This window comes from Dendropsophus ebraccatus, chromosome 4 (assembly GCF_027789765.1).
Source record: "Dendropsophus ebraccatus isolate aDenEbr1 chromosome 4, aDenEbr1.pat, whole genome shotgun sequence".
In the NCBI taxonomy this organism is placed as follows: Eukaryota; Metazoa; Chordata; class Amphibia; order Anura; family Hylidae; genus Dendropsophus; species Dendropsophus ebraccatus.
In genome coordinates, this window is record NC_091457.1 from 39,047,691 (window position 1) to 39,073,568 (window position 25,878).

At 42.7% G+C, this 25,878-nt stretch overlaps 1 protein-coding gene and 1 long non-coding RNA gene across 4 annotated transcripts in view; one reads left to right on the top strand and one right to left on the bottom strand.

The window, feature by feature from the left end:
- LOC138788107 (uncharacterized) overlaps positions 1 to 25,878 on the bottom strand; it is an 81,879-nt gene that overhangs the window by 52,585 nt on the left and 3,416 nt on the right. The gene's annotated exons all lie outside the window — the stretch shown is intronic.
- Positions 1 to 25,878, top strand: part of MUC2 (mucin 2, oligomeric mucus/gel-forming) — a 78,477-nt gene that overhangs the window by 35,586 nt on the left and 17,013 nt on the right. For both annotated transcript variants that reach the window (XM_069965634.1, XM_069965635.1), the window contains 6 exons: positions 4,291 to 5,046; positions 8,078 to 8,668; positions 10,416 to 10,952; positions 11,858 to 12,484; positions 21,327 to 21,377; positions 22,324 to 23,829. In XM_069965634.1, coding sequence (XP_069821735.1) covers positions 4,291 to 5,046; positions 8,078 to 8,668; positions 10,416 to 10,952; positions 11,858 to 12,484; positions 21,327 to 21,377; positions 22,324 to 23,829 — 4,068 coding nt within the window. The remainder of the gene's footprint in view (positions 1 to 4,290; positions 5,047 to 8,077; positions 8,669 to 10,415; positions 10,953 to 11,857; positions 12,485 to 21,326; positions 21,378 to 22,323; positions 23,830 to 25,878) is intronic.

A 25,878-nucleotide genomic window follows, 5' to 3' on the forward strand; every position in this document is an offset into this window, starting at 1 on the left:
TGCCGGGGTTGCGGGGGACATAGTAGAGCTAAATACTTACCTGTCCTGCTCCACTCCACACTCTCATTATACTGTCCTCATACACTTTAGCACGATGTGTAGTCTGACATGTAGCTAAACCCTCCTTGTCTTTTTGAATAAAAAGGCTGTGGAGTTGTAACCTTCTCTTTATTGCAAGAATAGCACTTAATATAAGATCTGTACAGTATATATGGAACAGATCATCTGCAATACAGCATATTAGTACAAGTATGTACTAGTAAAAGTACAAAACATGGTGTATAGTGTGTGGCTCCTCCATTGAAGTAGCAGATTAAAATGTCTGCTGCCCATTCTAGAACAGGAAGAGGAAGAACCAGCAACTACCCATAATACACAGGGCTTACGTTGAAGAGAAAACTCAAATGACCAGTAGATGGGGCTGTTATCATAAAATATAAGCAGTTAGGATACTAATACAGGCAATCACTGAACTGATGCATATATACAAACAACTGGATTTACCTTTACAGTCAGTGTGACCGCAGCGTCTATGGGGAGATTCTGTGCAGCAGGTTGATCGGGCGGCAGGAGGAGGCTGCAGCACATTGCCTCCTTCTGTTGCCACTGCTGTAATCCTCCCCCAGGCCCCCCTTCCTTCCCCCTGTAATGTCCGGGCTCCCCCCGCTCCCCCCCCCCCCGTTCTTACCTCTCCCTCCCCTTGTCCCCCTCCTCTCCGGATTCGGCTCCTTCCCGTGCTCGCGCTTCCCTCCCCCGTGCTTGTGCTCCCCCCCCCCTCCGGGCTTGTGCTCCCCCATGCTCGTGCTCCCCCGTGCTTCCGCTCCCCCGTGTGCTCGTGCTCCCCCGTGCTTGTGCTCCCCCGTGCTTCCGCTCCCCCGTGCTCCTGCTCCCCCGTGCTTCCGCTCCCCCGTGTGCTCGTGCTCCCCCGTGCTTCCGCTCCCCCGTGCTCGTGTTCCCCCGTGCTTCCGCTCCCCTGTGCTCCCCCGTGCTCCCCCTCCTCCGTGCTCCGCTCCGGTCCCTCTCCCCTTGCCCCCCCCCCCTCCGGATTCGGCTCCCCCCGTTCTGAAAAACGTCAAAACGTCACATGTACCCAAAAGATGTACCACTAAGTACGTTAGCTTATTCCGCAAAAAAAAAGCCCTCTCATAACTCCATTGGCGAAAAAATTAAAATATTACTGCTCTTTTAATATGCAAGACACAAACAGTTTTTATAGTATAAATGCCATAAACTATAGCAAAAGCTATATAATATGGATATCACTGTAATCGTACCGACCTGACGGATAAAAATAACATGTTATATGTGACGTATAGTAAACGGCGTACAAAAATATGGTGAAAAACAGCTGCTAAATTGTGTTTTTTATTCATACCACCTCATAAAAAATGTTATAAAAAACGATCAGGGTGTCACATGTCCCTCACAATTGTACCGATGGAAACATCAACTTGTCTTACACAAATATTTTGGCACCGCAAGACCCTGTGACATGGTGTAATGGCTCTAAAAAAAAACCTGAAATAAAGAAAGACCCCAAAATTTCCCAGGTCTCTGTCATGTCTGCAGCCTGTAGTTGAGTCAGGTGACGCACTGCGGCCACATATGGGGGAATTCTAGAAACATTGGAATATGGGGAATAAATACTGAGTTCCATTTCTCAGTTAGTAATTGCTGTGTTAGAGGAAAAAAATGGATTAAAATGGAATATCTGCCAAAAAAATGAAAATTTTAAATTCCCCCTTCAACTTGCTTAAATTTCTGCGAAACACCCAAAGGGTTAACAAACTTATAAAATGTTACTTTGAATACTTTGAGAGGTGCAGTTTTTACAGTGGAGGGATTTATGGGGGTAACTAACATACAGGCCCCACAAATCCACTTCAGAACTGGACTGGTCCCTAAAAATCAGAATTTTGAAATTTTCCTGATATTTGAAAAATCACTGCAGAATTTCGAAGCCCTCTAAAATCCTAACAAGTAAAAGGACGTTCACCAAATGACATCACCATAAAGTAGACATGATGTAGATGTTGCAGTAATAATTAGTTCATGCAGTATGACTATCTTTCTCAGAAAAAGAGAATTTTGAATATAAAGGATAGTAAATTTTTAAATATTTTGCGCAAATGTTGTGTTTTCTTTACCAAAAAATACTTAGTGTATCCACCAAAGTATACCACACACATAAAGAGGAGTATGTCACGAAAAAACAATCTCAGAATAACCGCGATAGGTAAAAGCATCGCAAAGTTATAACTACATAAAGAGAGACAGGTCAGATTTGAAAAATAGGCCCTGGTCATTAAGGCCAAAACAGACTGCGAAGGCAAGGGGTTAAAGGAAAAGTCTGGCGAAATTTTTTTTTATTAACCTCTTAAGGACATAGGACGTACCGGTACGTCCTATGTCCTCACTTGCACTTCAAAGCGGGGCCGCGCGGCGGCCCCGCTTTGAAGTGCCGCGATCCCGGGTGCCGCGTGTAGCCCGGGACCGCCGCTATTAGCGGGCACGGTCTGATCGCCGTGCCCGCTAATTAGCTAATCAGAGGCAGCTGTCAAAGTTGACAGCTGCCTCCGATTACCGGAGGCAACGTTTCCCTGGTGTCTAGTGGGGGAGATCGCTCCTCCGGGACCTTGTCCCGGAGGAGCGATCTCCGTTACTGATGCCGGCCGGGGACGCGTCCAAGATGGCGCCGTCCTCGGCTCGGCACTCGTTTACTTCCGGCTGCAGCAGCCGAAAGCAAACGAGTGCCGATCTCATGGATCTCTGCAGCATATCTATGCTGCAGAGATCTCAATGAGAGATCACAGTGTATATACTAGAAGTCCCCCATGGGGGCTTCTAGTATATGTGTAAAAAAAAAAAAAAAAAGTGTTGTTAATAGTAAAAAGCCCCCTCCCCTAATAAAAGTCTGAATCACCCCCCTTTTCCCAGGTTTTAAATAAAAGTAAACAAATAAATAAATAAATAAACATGTTTGCTATCGCCGCGTGCGTAATCGCCCGAACTATTAATTAATCACATTCCTGATCTCGTACGGTAAACGGCGTCAGCGCAAAAAAATCCCAAAGTGCAAAATTGCGCATTTTTGGTCGCATCAAATCCAGAAAAAATGTAATAAAAAGCGATCAAAAAGACGTATATGGGGTCATGGGGGTTTCTAGGTGGAAAAATGCAAGTGCTATGACCTTTTAAACACAAGGAGGAAAAACCGAAAACGTAAAAACGAAAATGGGCCATGTCCTTAAAGGGTTAAAGTATTGTATTGCCCTTTCCCCCCCAAAAGCTATACAAATCACCAATATACACTTCTTACGGGAAATGCACATGAAGTGCTTTTTTCCCTACACTTACTAATGCATCAAGGCTTCACTTCCGGGATAAAATGGTGATGTCACGACCCGACTCGCAGAGCTGTGCAGGCTGTGGCTGCTGGAGAGGATGATGGCAGGGGGATCCCTCCAGTGCCCTGTGTCCCTCAGTGTCCCCCTGCCATCATCCTCTCCAGCAGCCACAGCCCGCACAGCTCTGGCAGTCGGGACGTGACATCACCATGTTATCCAGGAAGTGAAGCCTTGATGCAGTAGTAAGTGCAAGAAAAAAAGCACTTCCCATAATAAGTGTATATTGGTGATTTGTATAACTTGGGGGGGGGCAACACGATACTTTAATAAAATTTTTCAATGGACTTTATGTGCTTAGGCTGGACAACTCCTTTAATAACTAATTTATACTTTATAACCATTTTTCTTTCAAGCAGAAAATTTAAATATAATTTTTGCAAAAAAAACCTTGCCATGTGTTTTTCTAATTGTTCCCAAAAAACTTGCAACGTGACCGAAAATTATATTTAGCATAAAGTACAATGTGTCACAAAAAAAAAAAAAAAAAAAAAATCATAACAGAATCACTTGGATAAATAAAAGCACCCCAAAGCTATTACCATCTAAAATTAGACGAGTCTATTTTGATAAATAAGTCTTGGTCTTAATGAATGGGTTAATGAGGATTCCTGACATTGTTCACAAAAACTGCATCAAACCTACCAAAGCACTGATATGTAGATGCATTATTACTTACGCATTGGTATAAGAGGGTGAACAATCAGTAGCCATATAGCCATTGTCTGTAAACAGACAAGGTAAACAGGGCCCAAAAATGTCCTGAGATAGTTGTGTCACACATGCTGGTAGTCAACATACAGTAAAGACTAAAATATGATTTTTCCCTACAGCTGAAGTTAAGTATGCGTGGTAATGTGTACATATACTTTTTCTATTTTTCTAGTACCTGATTGTGAGCCTATATGCTCATGGTCACAGTGGTTTGATGTGAGTTATCCCCAATATGGGAAAGATGGGGGAGATTATGAGACCTATCAGAACATCAGTAATGCTGGATTCGAAGTGTGCAATAGGGAATGGAGCCCAAAGAATATTTCCTGCAGAGCGCAGAGATTCCCAGATACACCACTAGACCAGCTGGGTCAGGTTGTGAGCTGTGATGTCTCCACTGGACTCATCTGTCACAACAAAGATCAGACAGGATTCATGCCGGTGTGCTACAACTATGAGATCAGTGTGTACTGCTGCAGTCCCTTACCTGACTTCTGCATAAGTACAACCTTTACAACTACTACAACTACAACACCAACCACCACTACAGAGACTACATCACCAACCACCACCAAGACAACATCACCAACAACCACCACCGAGACTACAACTACATTGCCAACAACCACCACCGAGACAACATCACCAACAACCACCACCGAGACAACATCACTAACTACCACTGTGACATATCCAACAACTACCACCTCGGAAACTCCAACTACATCACCAACCACCACCACGGAGACTACAACTACATCATCACCAACCACAACCACTGAGACTACAACTACGTCACCAACCACCACCACCTCTGAGACTTCAACGGCATCCCCAACAACAACCACCACCGAGACTACAGCTACATCACCAACAACCACCGAGACTACAACTACATCATCACCAACCACCACCTATCCAACTCCTAGTAAGTGGATGTTAAATTTATTTTACTAAAACAAAATTTTTATCTTCTTGCTAAACTTGCCATTATAGATTGTATTGTATTTGTGTATGACCATGAAGTTAGATGTCAGAACTAAACTATTAATTTAAATTTATAATAGGAGTGCAATATCCACTATCACAATGAAGCGTATCGGCACCACAAACTGTTCACACCACAGTGTGGGATCTGAATACGTTTCAGTTTGAATGGGGACATCCTGGAGTGATATATCCTTGGTGACAGGTGTAATACATCCACATATAAATGGCAACAAATGAATTTTATTTCTCTACACATATGCTTATAATCAACGATAAGATGGCCTCATGCCGGGATGGTATCCCATCCCGGCATTAGGCCACCTTATCGTTGGTGGGATGGTTTACACTATTTGCAAATGGTAAGAGCCTCATATATATAATATAAGCTAGATATAACTGTGAGACAATTATAACAGCAAGATGAATGTCATTTTGAATTCTTTGAGGTGTGAGGTTTATGATTATTAATCAAATATTAATGATTTATGGGGGTTTCATATATTTAGTCCCCTTTAAACCACTTCAGATGTTTACTGGCCCCTAAAAGAAAAATCTAACTTTTAATTATCTTGAACATTTTGAAAACATTTTGCTAAGCCCTGTAACATTCTAAAACAGTCAGAGGATGTTTAAAACGTCTCTGTACCCACAATCTGCCCCCCCTAAATCACTTGTACCTTCGGATAGCTGCTTTAAATCCAAGATCTGTCCTGGGGTCAGTTCGGCAGGTGATGTAGCTATTGTCCTAAAAAACAACTTTTAAACTTGCAGCCCTGTGTCAAACAGCTGTGGCCTAGAGTATCTGTGCCCTAACCTTGCACCAACCATCCTTCCCTCCTCCCCACCCTCTTCATCATTAGGAATGCCACTGGCAGGATTTTTCCTATTCCTCTGCAGTGAACACTGCACAGGTGCCTTAACGATCCAGCCCACAAGCATTATTAACAAAGCTGATGAATAAGAGAATACCTGCCTGGGGCATTCCTAATGATGAAGAGGGTGGGGAGGAGGTACAGAAAGGTTCTGCCAGTCTAATGCACAGACACTCTAGGCCACGCCAGTTTGGCACAGGGCTGCAAGTTTCAAAGTTGGTTTTAGGACAATAACTGCATCACCTGCTGAATGGACCACAGGACAGATCTTGGATTAAAAGCAGCTATCCGACGGTACAAGCGGTTTGGTGTGGGCAGATTGTTGGTAGAGAGTCACTTTAACAAATGATGCCAATATAAAGAAGGCATACAGATGATGTGATAAAAAGCGGTTGTCCGCCTAAGCGTCTAATGTATGATGCTGCCGGGGTTGCGGGGGACATAGTAGAGCTAAATACTTACCTGTCCTGCTCCACTCCACACTCTCATTATACTGTCCTCATACACTTTAGCACGATGTGTAGTCTGACATGTAGCTAAACCCTCCTTGTCTTTTTGAATAAAAAGGCTGTGGAGTTGTAACCTTCTCTTTATTGCAAGAATAGCACTTAATATAAGATCTGTACAGTATATATGGAACAGATCATCTGCAATACAGCATATTAGTACAAGTATGTACTAGTAAAAGTACAAAACATGGTGTATAGTGTGTGGCTCCTCCATTGAAGTAGCAGATTAAAATGTCTGCTGCCCATTCTAGAACAGGAAGAGGAAGAACCAGCAACTACCCATAATACACAGGGCTTACGTTGAAGAGAAAACACAAATGACCATTAGATGGGGCTGTTATCATAAAATATAAGCAGTTAGGATACTAATACAGGCAATCACTGAACTGATGCATATATACAAACAACTGGATTTACCTTTAAAGGCAGAACACGCATTTTCTACACAAATTTTGGTGATGTGCTGATGTCCTGACAGAAAACAGCCGCTCAGCACTGGCAGCATTCTACATTAAAGGAAAAGTCTGGCGAATTTTTTTTATTATTAAAGTATTGTATTGCCCTTTCTCCCCCCAAAAAGCTATACAAATCACCAATATACACTTATTACGGAAAATGCACATGAAGTGCTTTTTTCCCTGCACTTACTAATGCATCAAGGCTTCACTTCCGGGATAAAATGGTGATGTCACGACCTGACTCCCAGAGCTGTGCAGGCTGTGACTGCTGGTAAGGATGATGGCAGGGGGATCCCTCCAGTGCCCTGTGTCCCTCAGTGTCCCCCTGCCATCATCCTCTAAAGCAGCCACAGCCCGCATAGCTCTGGGAGTCGGGTCGTGACATCACCATGTTATCCAGGAAGTGAAGCCTTGATGCAGTAGTAAGTGCAAGAAAAAAAGCTATTTATAAGCATTTCCCATAATAAGTGTATATTGGTGATTTGTATAACTTTGGGGGGCAACATGATACTTTAATAAAATTTTTCAATGGACTTTATGTGCTTAGGCTGGACAACTCCTTTAATAACTAATTTAACCTTTATAACCATTTTTCTTTCAAGCAGAAAATTTAAATCTAATTTTTGCAAAAAAAACCTTGCCATGTGTTTTTCTAATTGTTCCCAAAAAACTCGCAACGTGACAGAAAATTACAACTAGCATAAAGTACAATGTGTCGCAAAAAAAAAAAAATCATAACAGAATCACTTGGATAAATAAAAGCACCCCAAATATATTACCATCTAAAATTAGATGAGTCTATTTTGATAAATAAGTCTTGGTCTTGGTCTTAATGAAGGGGTTAATGAGGATTCCTGACATTGTTCACAAAAACTGCATCAAACCTACCAAAGCACTGATATGTAGATGCATTATTACTTACGAATTGGTATAAGAGGGTGAACAATCAGTAGCCATATAGCCATTGTCTGTAAACAGACAAGGTAAACAGGGCCCAAAAATGTCCTGAGATAGTTGTGTCACACATGCTGGTAGTCAACATACAGTAAAGACTAAAATATGATTTTTCCCTTACAGCTGAAGTTAAGTATGCGTGGTAATGTGTACATATACTTTTTCTATTTTTCTAGCACCTGATTGTGAGCCTATATGCTCATGGTCACAGTGGTTTGATGTGAGTTATCCCCAATATGGGAAAGATGGGGGAGATTATGAGACCTATCAGAACATCAGTAATGCTGGATTCGAAGTGTGCAATAGGGAATGGAGCCCAAAGAATATTTCCTGCAGAGCGCAGAGATTCCCAGATACACCACTAGACCAGCTGGGACAGGTTGTGAGCTGTGATGTCTCCACTGGACTCATCTGTCACAACAGAGATCAGACAGGATTCATGCCGGTGTGCTACAACTATGAGATCAGTGTGTACTGCTGCCGTCCCTTACCTCCCCACTGCTACAGTACAACCTTTACAACTACTACAACTACATCAACAACCACCACTACAGAGACTACAACTACATCACCAACAACCACCAAGACAACATCACCAACAACCACCACCGAGACAACATCACCAACAACCACCACCGAGACAACATCACCAACTACCACTGTGACATATCCAACAACGACCACCTCTACAACTACAATTACATCACCAACAACCACCACAGAGACTACAACTACATCATCACCAACCACTACCCCTTCAACTACTAGTAAGTAGATGATAGAAAATGTACTTTTATAAAATTATTTTCTACTTTCTTGCTCAAAATTACCCCGAGTTTTATTCAAATACAATCTCCTTGAGATGTATAATTTTCTAATACAGTGTTATATAGTAACCAATAGTACTGGTTTCAGTGTGCTTTTCCATGCTTTACCACTGATAGGAAATAGAAAATAGAAGAACTACAAAATGCATATCTTTCCTGACTCCCCCCTCTCTCATAGCAATGCATCATCCTCTGATGTCACAGGAGGCTTGACTAGATCTTGCCTGTGAGATCTAGTCCCCCTCCCCTTAGTGATGCCACCATCTCTGGCTATCCCCTCCAGCTTCCATCATCATCTGCCTAAGCAGACAATGAGTGAAGGAAGCAGGTGCTGTAGGTTCACTGAATGTGTAGAAGGCGGCAGTGAAATAAGATGTTATGAAACAGCTTTGGGCAGGGAACTGGCAGAGTGTTGGGGGAGTGGAGTAGGCAAGGTGGGAGAACTGTGATGAATAGCTGAGGGAAAGCATTGCATTCTGGAACGTGTAGTACTTAGCAACTGCTCAACCTGAAAGTACAACCACAAAATACAGAATCAACAAAGAAGTAGATTTTTGGTGGTTTCAGCTTTGTCTGCCTTTATTGCATTTTCATAGCCTTTAGACTAAAAACACACACAGCAGTTTTTTGGAAAAATGCCACTGTTGTTTTGTGCTAAAACCAGACAAGGATTCAAATGGGATGGAACATATAAAGGGAGGACTTGTACTTCTCTGTTGGATCCTTTTCTGGTTTTGGCACAAAAACTGCAGTGGCAGTTTTCCCCCAAACTGCAGTGTGTGTTTCCAGCCTCAGGTTACTTTTCACACATGCAGTTTGATGCAAATTTTGATGCTGTTTTAAAGCCAAAACTAGGAGAGAAAAACATTATTCCCCTTACTGATTAATATGTAAGATGGTGAATATCAGTAGCCATAGGGGAAGATTGATCAAACTGGTGTAAAGTAGAATTGGCTCAGTTGCCCCTAGCAACCAATCAGATTCATCCTTTTATTTTTCAAAGAATCAGTGAGGAATGAAAAGTGGAATCTGATTGGTTGCTAGGGGAAACTGAGACGAATTAACTTTACACCAGTTTGATAAATCTTCCCCACTGTCTTTGAAGAGACAAGGGAAATCATATAGATAGGCTATCGATTGTTTTATCATGGAAATCCTCTAATATCAGCTCTAGGGAACAAATTATCGTTAAAAGGGGTTGCCCAGCGAAAAACTTTTTCTTTCGAATCAACTGGTATCAGAAAGTTATATAGATTTGCAATTTACTTCTATTTAAAAATCTCAAGTCTTCCTATACCTATTAGCTACTAAATGTACTGCAGGAAATGTTGTTTTATTTTCATTCAGACACAGTGCTCTCTGCTGACACCCCTGGCCGAGACAGGAACTCTGTCTCGGTTTTCTATGAATCCCCATAGAAAACCTCTCCTGCTCTGGACAGTTACTGTCTTGGCCAGAGATGTCAGCAGAGAGCACTGTGTCTGAATGAAAATAAAACAGCTTTTCCTGCAGTACAATTAGTAGCTAATAGGTATGGGAAGACTTGAGATTTTTAAATAAAAATAAATTACAAACCTATATAACTTTCTGACACCAGTTGATTTGAAAGAAAAAGATTTTCACCGGACAACCCCTTTAAGTGTACTTACTTGGAAATGTATTCATATTTGTCTCTCATTTTATCTAGCACCTAGCACCTGTGATCCTTTATGCTCATGGACACAATGGTTTGATGTGAGTTATCCCCAATATGGGAAAGATGGGGGTGATTATGAGACCTATGAAAACATCAAGAATGCTGGATTTGAAGTGTGCAATAAGGAATGGAGGCCAGAGAATATTTCCTGCAGAGCGCAGAGATTCCCAGATACACCACTAGACCAGCTGGGACAGGTTGTGAGCTGTGATGTCGCCACTGGACTCATCTGTCACAACAAAGATCAAACAGGATTCATGCCGGTGTGCTACAACTATGAGATCAGTGTGTACTGCTGCGGTCCCTTACCTCCCCACTGCTACAGTACAACCTTTACAACTACTACAACTACATCACCAACCACCACTACAGAGACTACATCACCAACCACCACCAAGACAACATCACCAACAATCATCACCGAGACAACATCACCAACAACCACCACTGAGACTACAACTACGTCACCAACAACCACCACCAAGACTACAATGACATCATCACCTACCACCACCTCTCCAACTCCTAGTAAGTAACTGATAAAACATGTATCTTAATATTTTTTTTTACCTTCTTGCTAAAATACCATTATAGATTATAGTGCATTTCTGTATGATCGCTTTTACCAATGGGCAGGCTCTATGTACAGATCGCCGATAACACTAATCTATGCTATGCTATGGCATAGCATAGATCCGTATATGCAATCTATTGATTGCATGTTTTACTGTGAAATAAAAGTGTAAAAAAAAGGGTTTAAAAGGGTTTAAAAAACCCTATATATAACCCCTCCATAAAAGTTTAATATACCCCCTTGCCCATTATAAAAATCAAAATATGTAAAATAAATAAACAAATTATATATCGTGCCATGTGAAAATGTCCGATCTATTAAAATATAACAATATTGTTCCCGCAGTGACCGGCGTAAACAGAAAGAAAAAATACACCAGGATTACAGATTTTTTTTAAATTATATATTAGAAAAATATTAATAAAAAGAGATCAAAAATTTTCTCTTACTACAGTATGATACTAATAAAAACTAGAGATCATGGCACAAAAAATGACCCCAATCACCCCAACCAGCCCTGTACGTAGAAAAATAAAAGCACTATGGCTTTCAGAAGGCGGGGAGGAACATTGCACTAATTTGACTTGGACATCCGGGCACCAATGGGCTTGGTCATGAAGGGGTTAAAAACTGGACGTCTTTTTTTTTTTTTTTTTTTTTTTACACAGTGTGAACATAGCCTTAAATATATGAATTGTTACCTACACATTAGTATATAAGATGATAAAAATCAATTGTCAATTTCTGTGACGAGACAAGGGAAATTATATAAATAGGCTATCAATTGTTTTGTCCCTAGAGCTGATGTTAAGTCTATTTACTTGGTAATATATTCATATTTGTCTTTTATTTTATCTAGCACCTAATTGTGATCCTTTATGTTCATGGTCACAATGGTTTGATGTGAGTTATCCCCAATATGGAAAAGATGGGGGAGATTATGAGACCTATGAGAACATCAGTAACGCTGGATTCGAAGTGTGTAATAAGGAATGGAGGCCAGAGAATATTTCCTGCAGAGCACAGAGATTCCCAGATACACCACTAGACCAGCTGGGACAGGTTGTGAGCTGTGATGTCTCCACTGGACTCATCTGTCACAACAAAGATCAGACAGGATTCATGCCGGTGTGCTACAACTATGAGATCAGTGTGTACTGCTGCCGTCCCTTACCTCCCCACTGCTACAGTACAACCTTTACAACTACAACACCAACCACCACTACAGAGACTACATCACCAACCTCCACCAAGACAACATCACCAACAACCACCACCGAGACAACATCACCAACAACCACCACCACCACCGAGACTACGCCTACGTCATCACCAACAACCACAACCGAGACAACATCACCAACAACTACCACTGAAACTACAACTACATCACCAACAACCACCACCGAGACTACAACTACATCACCAACAACCACCACCCAGACAACAAGTACATCATCACCAACCACCACCTCTGCAACTCCTAGTAAGTGAATGATAAAACATGTATCTTAATAATTTATTTTTTACCTTCTTGCTATAATACTATTATAGATTATAGTGCATTTGTGTATGACTATAGATTATATCTGCATATAAGTGATGGTCAGTATTGCATAAACTGTGCAGTCAGATGCCATCACTTATTTAAAGGCTACTAGGGCCTAAAGGTAAATCTATTACAAGGATCTGTAGGTATTAAGCTTCTTTAGTAGAACTGGCCTAATCACATGATTCCTGACCACATTCCTGACTGCCGCTGTACAGTTAACACAGGTTATAAAAACGACAAAACTACTGCAATTTCTGTTAAAAAAAAACCAAAAAAACATTTATGGCTTTTCCCAATGCATGGCAAAAACTGGATTTTGACCAGTGCATCTAAACAGATCCCAAAGGGGCACTCCCAAAATTGTGTTAAACAAAATTATATATGTTTATTACTGGTATATGAATTCATATTCAGTAATGTTAACCCCTGCACCTACAGTATGTGTGTATGCTGTGTGTAAAAGTGTAACAACTAGCACTACATAAAAGAATATTCAATACCCAATACACAGTTTAGCAGGGTATTCCTCATGGCACCCTTATAACTAAAGTATTGGGGAAAAGGGTACTGGGACACTGAAAATAGGTTTTGAGACCATTTACTTACAGCGAGACAGATAATGCTAATGATGTGGATCGTAGGCAGGTTTTGAATTTTCCAATCTTCCTTATCTGTTGTGGATATGTTGAAGAATTTCACAATGGATTTCTATCAGTGCAGTGCAAGAGTAAAATTTGTGGCACAAATCCACAGCAAAATCAGACTATGCTGCTACAGCTATTACTGTGAGTAGATGCCAATCTATATTTGTAGGGCCAGCTTGAGACATAGAAACATAACATAAGTCAGATGGTGAGGGCCACCTTCTACTTTATATTGTGAATTGTTGAATTGGTAAAAGAGCACTTCCTTGACTAATGCATATCATTGTCTATACCTTAAAGGGCAATTCCAGCGATTATTTTTTCAACTGGTGTAAGAAAGTGCCAGAGATTTTTAATTCACTTCTATTAAAAAGAACTTAATTCTTCCTGTACTTATCAGCTGCCGTATTTCATATACAAAGACATAGATATGTGGGACATACAGCAGCTGATAAGTACTGGAAGATTGAAGGTTTTTTAACAGAGGTAAATTACAAATCTCTGGCACTTTCTGACACCAGTTCATTAAAAGAAATTTTTTTTCACTGGAGTTGCCCTTTAAGATCAGCTTCTCTGCACCTGGTATCCCTTAGTGAGAAGTGTCAAACATTCTTTTGAAAAATTGTTGGATTTCTTTCCACAGAGAGTTCTACTATAACTTTTTATATGCAACTTAACTGATTAAAGCGACTCTGTACCCACAATCTGACCCCCCCAAACTACTTGTACCTTCAGATAGCTGCTTTTACTCGAAGATCTGTCCTGCGATCCGTTTAGCAGGTGATGCAGTTATTGTCCAGAAAACAACTTTTAAACTTACAACCCCGTGCCCTATGGGAGTATCTGTGCCCTAACTTTGCACCACCCCTCTGTCCCTCCTCCCCATCATCTTCATCATTAGGAATGTCACTGGAACATTTTTCTCCATGCTGAACATTTGCAGAGGTGTCTTAACGATCCAGCCCATGTGCCGGGCTGACACAACTGATGAATAGGAGGCAATCTGCCTGGAGCATTCCTAATGATGAGGAGGGTGGGGAGGAGGGACAGAGAGGTTGTGCCAGCATAATGCATACACAATCTAGGCCACTCCCGAAGGGCACGGTACTGCCAGTTTAAAAAATGTTTTTTAGCACAATAACTGCATCACCTGCCGAACAGACCCCAGGACAGATCTTGGATTAAAAGCAGCTATCTGAAGGTACAAGCGGTTTGGGGGGGTCAGATTCGCTTTAAATATGAGCAACAAATTATCACTTGTTATAAAGGTGATGGACAGTACTGTGCAAAGGATTTAGGCAGGTGTGGAAAGGTTGCAGAGAAAGAATGCTTTCAAACATAGAAGCATTAATTGCTTATTTTTTGTCAATTAAGATGCAAAGAGTATGAACAGAAGAGAATGTTATGCCACGTTTACACGGAGCGATAATTCGGCCGATCGTACGATTAACGATGTCGGAGTAACGATTTTTTTTCATAACGATCAGCGCTTAGACGGTACAATATATTGTACGGAAATTCGTTTTGCGATCATTTTGCGATCGCTTAAGCCTATCTCACACATTGGCTGAATCGGCGAATGACTGTTCACACGAAACGATCTGCAAATTTTTTGCGAACAATCAACGACGATTTGAGAACATGTTGAAAGATCAAAATGAACGATTTCTCGCTCGTCATTTGATTGTTCGCTGCGTTTACACGTACGATTATCGTTCAAATTCGCTCGATAATCGTTCGGTGTAAACGCAGAATAAATCAAATCAATATTTGGTGTGACCACTGTTTCCCGTCAGAAATTTTTTCAGGATACTTGTACATAGTACATAAAAGACTCAACAGTCAGATTGTTCCAAACATCTTGGAGAACTAACCACAGATCTCTTGTAGATGTCGCTGTTTAGATCCATCTGACTAATATAATCCCAGAACGAGTTGATGTTGAGATCAGGGCTCCATGGGACCATATCATCTCTTCCAGGACTCCTTATTCTTTATACAGAAGATAGTTATAGTGCTTGAAAAGCACTATATTGTAATCCGTATTCTTCTTCTTCCAGCCATTTTTCTGCGCGTAATACAGCCCAAACCGCTTTGCGCACAGACTCCGTTCAAACTGCATTTCGAAGTACTCGGCGGTGTGTGGTGTGCTATCTATTTTTCGTTTCGATCGGATTTGTCGTTTTTAAGAAATTTACGTTTAAAGACCCCAAATTTCCCATAGAAAATAATGGCCCATTGGAAATAATGGCCACACTCTAACCGCTAACAGCCAATCACAGCACATATGCAAATAGCTGAAATATAGCAGCCAATAGGAACTCTAAGGTCTCGTCAGGCAATGTATCACACCATCCACAGTCACATGTCCACTATTGGCCAATAGAAGATGTAATATATGGAAGGTCCTTAACGATTTTGTCTCACTGACATGAGTAAGATTGTCATGGTAACCGAGCAATGATCTTTACCATTATAAGTAGCAGAGGTCAGTCAGTAAAATATCAGAGCTGAGGCAGGCATGTAGCAGGGACGGTACACAAGCCGCTCTTAAAGAGACGGTACCCAAGCCGCTCTTAAAGGGACGGTACCCAAGCGGCTCTTAAAGGGACGGTACCCAAGCCGCTCTTAAAGGGGAGGTACCCTAGCAGCTCTTAAATGGACGGTACCCAAGCCGCTGTGTAAGAGGAATTACATAAGTCGCTCTTACAGGGACAGTACCCAAGGCGCTCTTAAAGGGACGGTAACCAAGTCACTCTTACAGGGACGGTACCCAAGTGGCTCTTAAAGGCACCCAATTCGCTCTAAATGGGTCCCTTTAAGAGCGACCTGGGTCCCTTTAAGAGCGAAATATGTCCCTTTAAGAACGAAATATGTCCCTTTAAGAGCAACCTGGGTCCCTTTAAGAGCGACCTGGGCCCCTTTAAGAGCAAAATGGGTCCCTTTAAGAGCGACCTTGGTCCCTTTAAGAGCGAAATGTGTCCCTTTAAGAGCAAAATGGGTCCCTTTAAGAGCGATCTTGGTCCCTTTAAGAGCGAAAAATGTCCTTTTAAGAGCAAAATATGTCCCTTTAAGAGCAAAATGGGTCCTTTTAAGAGCGACCTGGGTCCCTTTAAGAGGGAAATTGGTCCCTTTAAGAGCGAAATGGGTTCCTTTAGGAGTGATATTGGTCCATTTAAGAGTGAAATTGGTCCCTTTAAGAGCGACCTGGGTCCCTTTAAGAGTGAAATGGGTCCCTTTAAGAGCAACCTGGGTCCCTTTAAGAGCGACCTGGGTGCCTTTAAGAGCAACCTGGGTCCCTTTAAGAGCGACTTGGGTCCCTTTAAGAGCGAAATGGGTCCCTTTAAGAGCGACCTGGGTGCTTTTAAAAGCGACCTGGGTCCCTTTAAGAGCGACCTGGGTCCCGTTAAGAGCCACCTGGGTCCCTCTAAGAGCAACCTGGGTCCCTTTAAGAGTGACCTGGGTCCCTTTAAGAGCGACCTGGGTCCCTTTAAGAGGGACATGGGTCCCTTTAAGAGCAAAATATGTCCCTTTGAGAGCAAAATGGGTCCCTTTAAGAGCGACCTGGTCCCTTTAAGAGCGAAATATGTCCCTTTAAGAGCAAAATGGGTCCTTTTAAGAGTGACCTGGGTCCCTTTAAGAGGGAAATTGGTCCCTTTAAGAGCGAAATGGGTTCCTTTAGGAGTGATATTGGTCCATTTAAGAGTGAAATTGGTCCCTTTAAGAGCGACCTGGGTCCCTTTAAGAGTGAAATGGGTCCCTTTAAGAGCAACCTGGGTCCCTTTAAGAGCGACCTGGGTCCCTTTAAGAGCGAAATGGGTCCCTTTAAGAGCGAAATGGGTCCCTTTAAGAGCGACCTGGGTCCCTTTAAGAGCGACCTGGGTCCCTTTAAGAGCCACCTGGGTCCCTCTAAGAGTGACCTGGGTCCCTTTAAGAGCGACCTGGGTCCCTTTAAGAGCCACCTGGGTCCCTTTAAGAGCGACCTGGGTCCCTTTAAGAGCCACCTGGGTCCCTCTAAGAGCGACCTGGGTCCCTTTAAGAGCAACCTGGGTCCCTTTAAGAGCAAAATATGTCCCTTTGAGAGCAAAATGGGTCCCTTTAAGAGCAACCTGGGTCCCTTTAAGAGCGACCTGGGGCCCTTTAAGAGCGAAATGGGTCCCTTTAAGAGCGACCTGGGTCCCTTTAAGAGCGACCTGGGTCCCTTTAAGAGCGAAATATGTCCCTTTAAGAGCGACCTGGGTCCATTTAAGAGTGACCTGGGCCCCCTTAAGAGCAAAATGGGTCCCTTTAAGAGCGACCTTGGTCCCTTTAAGCGTGAAATTGGTCCCTTTAAGAGCGAAATATGTCCCTTTATAAGCAAAATGGGTCCCTTTAAGAGCGACCTGGGTCCCTTTAAGAGCGAAATATGTCCCTTTAAGAGGGAAATATGTCCCTTAAAGAGCGACCTTGGTCCCTTTAAGAGCTACCTGGGTTCCTTTAAGAGGGACGTGGGTCCCTTTAAGAGCGAAATAGGTCCCATTAAGAGCGACCTGGGCCCTTTTAAGAGCGACCTGGGTCCCTTTAAGAGCGACCTGGGGCCCTTTAAGAGCGAAATAAGTCCCTTTAAGAGCGACCTGGGTCCCTTTAAGAGCGAAATATGTCCCTTTAAGAGAGACCTGGGTTCCTTTAAGAGCGACCTGGGTTCCTTTAAGAGCGACCTTGGTCCCTTTAAGAGCGACCTTGGTCCCTTTAAGCGTGAAATTGGTCCCTTTAAGAGCGAAATATGTCCCTTTAAGAGCAAAATGGGTCCCTTAAAGAGCGACCTGGGTCCCTTTAAAAGCGAGATGGGTCCCTTTAAGTGCGACCTGGGTCCCTTTAAGAGCAAAATATGTCCCTTTAAGAGCAAAATATGTCCCTTTAAGAGCTACCTGGGTCCCTTTAAGAGCGAAATAGGTCCCATTAAGAGCGACCTGGGTCCCTTTAAGAGTGACCTGGGTCTCTTTAACCTCTTAAGGACATAGGACGTACCGGTACGTCCTATGTCCTCATTAGCACTTCAAAGCGGGGCCGCGCGGCGGCCCCGCTTTGAAGTGCCGCGATCCCGGGTGCCGCGTGTAGCCCGGGACCGCCGCTATTAGCGGGCACGGTCCGATCGCCGTGCCCGCTAATTAGCTAATCGGAGGCAGCTGTCAAAGTTGACAGCTGCCTCCGATTACCGGAGGCAACGTTTCCCTGGTGTCTAGTGGGGGAGATCGCTCCTCCGGGACCTTGTCCCGGAGGAGCGATCTCCGTTACTGATGCCGGCCGGGGACGCGTCCAAGATGGCGCCGTCCTCGGCTCGGCACTCGTTTGTTTCCGGCTGCAGCAGCCGAAAGCAAACGAGTGCCGATCTCATGGATCTCTGCAGCATATCTATGCTGCAGAGATCTCTATGAGAGATCAAAGTATATATACTAGAAGTCCCCCAGGGGGGCTTCTAGTATATGTGTAAAAAAAAAAAAAAACGTGTTGTTAATAGTAAAAATCCCCCTCCCCTAATAAAAGTCTGAATCACCCCCCTTTTCCCAGGTTTTAAATAAAAGTAAACAAATAAATAAATAAATAAACATGTTTGGTATCGCCGCGTGCGTAATCGCCCGAACTATTAATTAATCACATTCCTGATCTCGTACGGTAAACGGCGTCAGCGCAAAAAAATCCCAAAGTGCAAAATTGCGCATTTTTGGTCGCATCAAATCCAGAAAAAATGTAATAAAAAGCGATCAAAAAGTCGTATATGCGCAATCAAGGTACCGATAGAAAGATCACATCATGGCGCAAAAAATGACACCTCGCACAGCCCCATAGACCAAAGGATAAAAGCGCTATAAGCCTGGGAATGGAGCGATTTTAAGGAATGTATATTGGTTAACAACGGTTTGAATTTTTTACAGGCCATCAGATACAATATAAGTTATACATGTTATATATCGTTTTAATCGTAACGACTTGAGGAACATGCATAACAAGTCAGTTTTACCCCAGGGCGAATGGCGTAAAAACACATTTCCCCCAAATAAAAGAAATGCGTTTTTTTTTTCAATTTCACCACACTTTGAATTTTTTTCTGGTTTCGCAGTGTACTTTATGCAAAAATTCAGCCTGTAATTGCAAAGTACAATTAGTGACGCAAGAAATAAGGGGTCATGTGGGTTTCTAGGTGGAAAAATGCAAGTGCTATGACCTTTTAAACACAAGGAGGAAAAACCGAAAACGTAAAAAACGAAAATGGGCCATGTCCTTAAAGGGTTAAGAGCAAAATATGTCCCTTTAAGAGCAAAATGAGTCCCTTTAAGAGCAAAATGGGTCCTTTTAAGAGCGACCTGGGTCCCTCTGAGACCGACCTGGGGCCCTTTAAGAGCAAAATGGGTCCCTTTAAGAGCGACCTGGGTCCCTCTAAGACTGACCTGGGGCCCTTTAAGAGCAAAATATGTCCCTTTAAGAGCAAAATGGGTCCTTTTAAGAGCAACCTGGGACCCTTTAAGAGTGACCTGGTTCCCTTTAAGAGTGACCTGGTTCCCTTTAAGAGGGACCTGGGTCCCTTTAAGAGCGACCTGGGTCCCTTTAAGTGCGACCTTGGTCCCTTTTAGTGCGACCTTGGTCCCTTTAAGAGCGACCTGGGTCCCTTTAAGAGCGACCTGGGTCCCTTTAAGAGCGACCTGGGTCTCTATAAGAGTGATCTGGGTCCCTTTAAGAGCGAGCTGGGTCCTTTTAAGAGCGACCTGGGTCCCTTTGAGAATGACCTGGGTCCCTCTAAGAGCGTCCTGGTTCCCTTTAAGAGCAAAATGGGTCCCATTAAGAGTGAAATGGGTCTCTTTAAGAGCGACCTGGGTCCCTTTAAGAGCGACCTGGGTTCCTTTAAGAGCGACCTGGGTTCCTTTAAGAGCGAAGGGACCCAGGTCGCTCTTAAAGCGACTCAGGTCGCTCCTAAAGGGACTCATGTCACTCTTAAAGGGACGGGAGCCAAGTTGCTCTTAAAGGGATGGCACCCAGGATTAAAGTTTCTCTTTAAAGGAAGTCACTGGTAAAGGGGCGCTCTGGAAGTCACTGGTAAAGGGGCGCTCTGGAAGTGACTGGTAAAGGGGCGCTCTGGAAGTCACTGGTAAAGGGGCGCTCTGGAAGTGACTGGTAAAGGGGCGCTCTGGAAGTGACTGGTAAAGGGGCGCTCTGGAAGTCACTGGTAAAGGGGCGCTCTGGAAGTAACTGGTAAAGGGGCGCTCTGGAAGTCACTGGTAAAGGGGTGCTCTTTTCAAGCACTATGTATTTCCCTGGAAATGCAAATCTAGTTGTTAATGACATTAGCTGTATATTTGTGGCCGTTGTCCTGCTGCAGAATAAAGGCCTTGAGCCAATCAGACAACTCTCTAATAGGTGGTATCTTACTGGGCAGCATTTTCTCACACCTGCCTAAGGGCCCTATTCCACCGGACGATTATCGTTAAATGGTTTGAATCTAAACGAATTTAGTTGAATAGCAGTTAACGACTGACTACCAAACGAGAAATCGTTGATCGTTTAATAAGACCTGGACCTATTTTTATCGTTGCTCGTTCACAAATCGTTCGCATGGAATAAGACGTCATTCGGTCGTTCGCAGTAGTGACAAACGCAATAGCGACGACAAGACGACTGCAAGAACGATCATAAGTAACGATTATCTTTCTGTATAAATTGGTGTACGATTTCAGGTCTTTCGCAATAGCGGTCGTTTGGATCGTTTAGCATTAACGATTATTCAAACGATAATCGTCCCGTGGAATAGGGCCCTAAAGCTGGGTTCACACTACGTTTTTGCAAAGCAGTTTTTCATCCGTTTTTGCAAAAAACAGATGCATATCTGTGCATCCATTTGATCCTTTTTAACATTGACTTCCATTATTAAAAAAAACGGATCAAAATGCATAATTTTTTACGTACACAATGATTCTGTAAACCACATTTCTGTGTACATTAAAAAACGGATGCACACACATGCATTCGTTTTTCCATCTAAATGTGAACCCAGCCTTTAACATTTGCACTGTATATGTAGATGTTAATTGTAATCTAGATGAAAGTAATATCTGTGCCATTATTAAACCTTTTATAATATCATTAATGTTATTTTTATACAGCTTATTCTGTGAACATTGAAACCCAGTCACCTATAACTGGCGCTCCTGGCGGTAAGTATAATAAATTGCCTAGGACTGTGAGCATCAACTACTCCTTCCACCATTGCTAGCACTATCATGCTATTCAATTATAAGTATCACAACAATAAGTGTTACACTGTCCTCTCTATCTAACTACTGAAAAATCTACTATTAACATCACTGCAACAACCCTCCCAATGTCATCCATTATTATGACAATATCAACCCTCTCTACAAGTGCTAATAGCATTGCATCATATAGACCCACCTGAAAGCCATGGTATCCGCCCTTTCCACTAATAGGGTGGGTTCACATTGAGAAATTCTCGCGGATAAATCCTGCAGAATTCCACCGGCTGTACACGCTCTTGGAAGCGCGCCTTTGAGCTGGCTCCATAGACACCATTCCGCGGTGTCAATTCTTTCGGCGGAATGCGGAATCAGCCGGCCCATAGAATGGTATCTATGGAGCCAGCGGAAAGACGCATGTCCATGAGCGTGTACAGCCGGCAGAATTTCACGAGAATTCCGTAGTGTGAACCCACCCATATACAGCAACAGCTCTCAATCTCTTTTTCTCTCCATCGCTCTCTCTCTCTCTAAACCGCTTCAATATTTGAAATTAACTGGCTTTAATTTCCTATAATTCATTGATCAATAGATTTCACAGCTCAGAATATCCTGTGCAATAGTGAAGTGATCTCATAATAATAGGTCTGCTGGGTTCTTTATTAGGTTCTTGTATCAAGACAGTAAAAGATGAGTTGACCACAAATATATTCTTTCATTCTTTAGATATTTATTTGCTGTGAGTAAATGAGAATACTTGTTTATATTTACAGGCTGCAAATTGGAACATATCGAGATAGTGTTCAGCTAAGGCTGGGCTCATACCTGCATTTTGTTTTCTGTAATTTTCACATTTTTTTGCCCATTATTGTATTTCTTAATAATGTTTTTTAAATTATCTTTATAGGGCTCGACAATACAACTACTCCAGGAACTCCTCCAACTAACAAAACAACTCCTACTGCCCCAACCACTGTCACGGAAACTACTACTGCTAGAACCACCACATCACCTACTACCACCACACAAACAACAACTACAAGTGAAACTACAACAATATACATCCCCACTGAATCCACATCTTCTACTACTGAAACTACTATGACCACCACAACAACAACAACCACCACTCCTACACCAACTACTACGCGTGAAACTACAACAATATACACCCCTACTGAATCTACATCCTCTACTACTGAAACTACTACCACCACAACAACCACCCCCACACCAACTACTACACGTAAAACTACAACAATATACACCCCCACAGAATCCACAACATCCTCTACCACTGAAACTACCACCACAACAACCACCCCCACACCAACAACTACTACAAGTGAAACTACAACAATATACACCCCCATTGAATCCACAACATCCTCTACTGCTGAAACTACTACTACCACCCCCACACCAACAACTACTACAAGTGAAACAACAACAATATACACCCCCACTGAATCTACAACATCCTCTACTACTGAAACTACTACCACCACAACAACCACCCCCACACCAACTACTACACGTGAAACTACAACAATATACACCCCCACTGAATCTACATCCTCTTCTACAGAAACTACTACCACCCCCACAACAACAACTACTACAAGTGAAACTACAACAATATACACCCCCACTGAATCTACAACATCCTCTACTACTGAAACTACTACTACTACTACCACCACCACCACAACAACCACCCCCACACCAACAACTACTACAAGTGAAACTACAACAATATACACCCCTACTGAATCTACAGCATCCTCAACTACTGAAAGTACTACTACCACAACTACCACCCCCACACCAACAACAACAACAACAATATACACCCCCACTGAATTTCCTACATCCACAACTATTGGAACTACCACCACCACACCAACAACTACAAGTGAAACTACAACAGTATACACCCCCACTGAATCTACAACATCCTCAACTACTCAAACTACTACCACAACTACCACCCCCACACCAACTACTACAACAATATACACCCCCACAGAATTTCCTACATCCACAACTACTGGAACTACCACCCCCACACCAACAACTACAAGAGAAAATACAACAGGATACACCCCCACTGAATCTACAATATCCTCAACTACTGAAACTACTATCACAACTACCACCCCCACACCAACAACTACTACAACAATATACACTCCCACTGAATTTCCTACATCCACAACTACTGGAACTACCACAACTACCACCCCCACACCAACAACTACAAGTGAAACTACAACAGGATACACCCCCACTGAATCTACAACATCCTCGACTACTGAAACTACTACCACCACAACAACCACTACTACTGAGACACCCATCACATCTACCACAGAATGTGTTTGTGTGCACAATGGGACACCATATCCACCGGGTAAGTAATTCTCAAGTGTCTCTTGACTCTTGAGTAATGTATTAGCCATTAGGATTTATTTCTTACATATAGACATCAGTATCTCCTGTCCCTTGTAAGTGAGAATGCCGTGCCACCCCCCAAACCCCCCCCCCCCATTGACAAAGAAGAAGTCTGGCCAGACCCATTTTTTTTTTTTAAAGTGCTGGGGAGGGTAAAATAAATAACATGCTCTTACCTCCCCTGCTCCAGTGCTGGTGGCTGCATACCAACGCTCTGATCCTCGGATCCCAGGCAGCTTTCTGGTCTGAGCGGGGACCCGGGTTGTGATGTGTGGGGTCCACTTGGCCAGTCACTTGCTAAAAAAATGGGTCTCACCGGACTTCTCCTTCTCCCATGGTCCAGAATGATAACTGCATGGCTACATGGTAAAATTTCCTCATATCTTGTTGGATTTGCCCCTCTGTGTGTCAGGAAAGCTGAGTTATAAGCACTTTGAGGCTATGTGTACGTTTTTTTTTTAAGTAAAATGGCTAGAAAGACTGTTTTTGTCCCCAATACCTTCTGAACTTAATTGAAAAATGTCCCTTTGTACAACCATAGTTTAATTCTATGATCTGAATTGTTACAGCTATTAACCCATAGCTGCACCAGGACGTTATTGAACGTCCTCGTGCCGCTATGGGAGTTCAGAGGGGGGGTCGCGCGGCGACCACCCTCTGAACTGCCGCGATCCCGGGTGCCGCGAGTAGCCCGGGCTCGCGGCTATTAGCGGGCACGGTCCGATCGCCGTGCCCGCTAATTAAGTACTTAGAAGCAGCTGTCAAAGTTGACAGCTGCTTCTAAATACTTGCTGTTATACATGCCTGGTGGTCTAGTAGGGGGATCGCCCCCCTGCGGCGCGATTGCGGGGGGGCGATCCCCGCATCCATCCCGGGCCGGGGTCTGCTCCGTAATGGCGCTGATCCCGGCTCGGCATTCTATTGCTTTTGGCTGCAGCAGCCAAAAGTAATAGAACACCGATCTCATGGATTCATGCAGTATAACTATACTGCATGGATCTCTATGAGAGATCAGAGTGCATATACTAGATGTCCCCCAGGGGGGCTTCTAGTATATGTGTAAAGTAAAAGAAAAATGTATTTTTAATAACACAAAATCCCCTCCCCTAATAAAAGTCTGAATCACCCCCCTTTCCCCATTTTATAAATAAAAATAAATAAATAAATTAATAAACAAACATGTTTGCTATCGCCGCGTGCGTAATCGCCTGAACTATTAATTAATCACATTCCTGATCTCACACGGTAAACGGCGTCAGCGCAAAAAAATCCCAAAGTGCAAAATTGCGCATTTTTGGTCGCATCAAATCCAGAATAATTGTAATAAAAAGCGATCAAAAAGTCATATATGCGCAATCAAGGTACCGATAGAAAGATCATATCATGGCGCAAAAAATGACACCTCACACAGACCCATAGACCAAAGGATAAAAGCGCTATAACCCTGGGAATGGAGCGATTTTAAGGAACATATATTTTCTTTAAAAGGTTTTAATTTTTTACAAGCCATCAAATCAAATAAAAGTTATACATGTTACATATCGTTGTAATCGTAACAACTTAAGGAACATATATAACGAGTCAGTTTTACCCCAGGGCGAACATAGTAAAAACAACCACCCCCCAAATAAAAAAAAAACATATTTTTTTTCAATTTCACCACACATATAATTTTTTTCTGGTTTCCCGGCACATTTTAGGCAAAAATTACATCTGCCTTAGCAAAGTACAATTAGTTGCGCAAAAAATAAGGGCTCATTTGGGTCTCTAGGTGGAAAAATGCAGGCGCTATGGCCTTATATACACGAGGAGGGAAAAACGAAAACGCAAAAATGAAAACTGGCTGTGTCCCCTAAGGGTTAAATTAAGCATCTGACTTTTTGGCTATTTACAGCCATATTGTGGCACATAATTTGGGGATGTAAACCACCCAAAATTTGGAGCCTTAAAATATGCTGGGTGCATATAGGCTAATGTTGGTTCTTCAACCTAAGTAGGCATAGAAAGG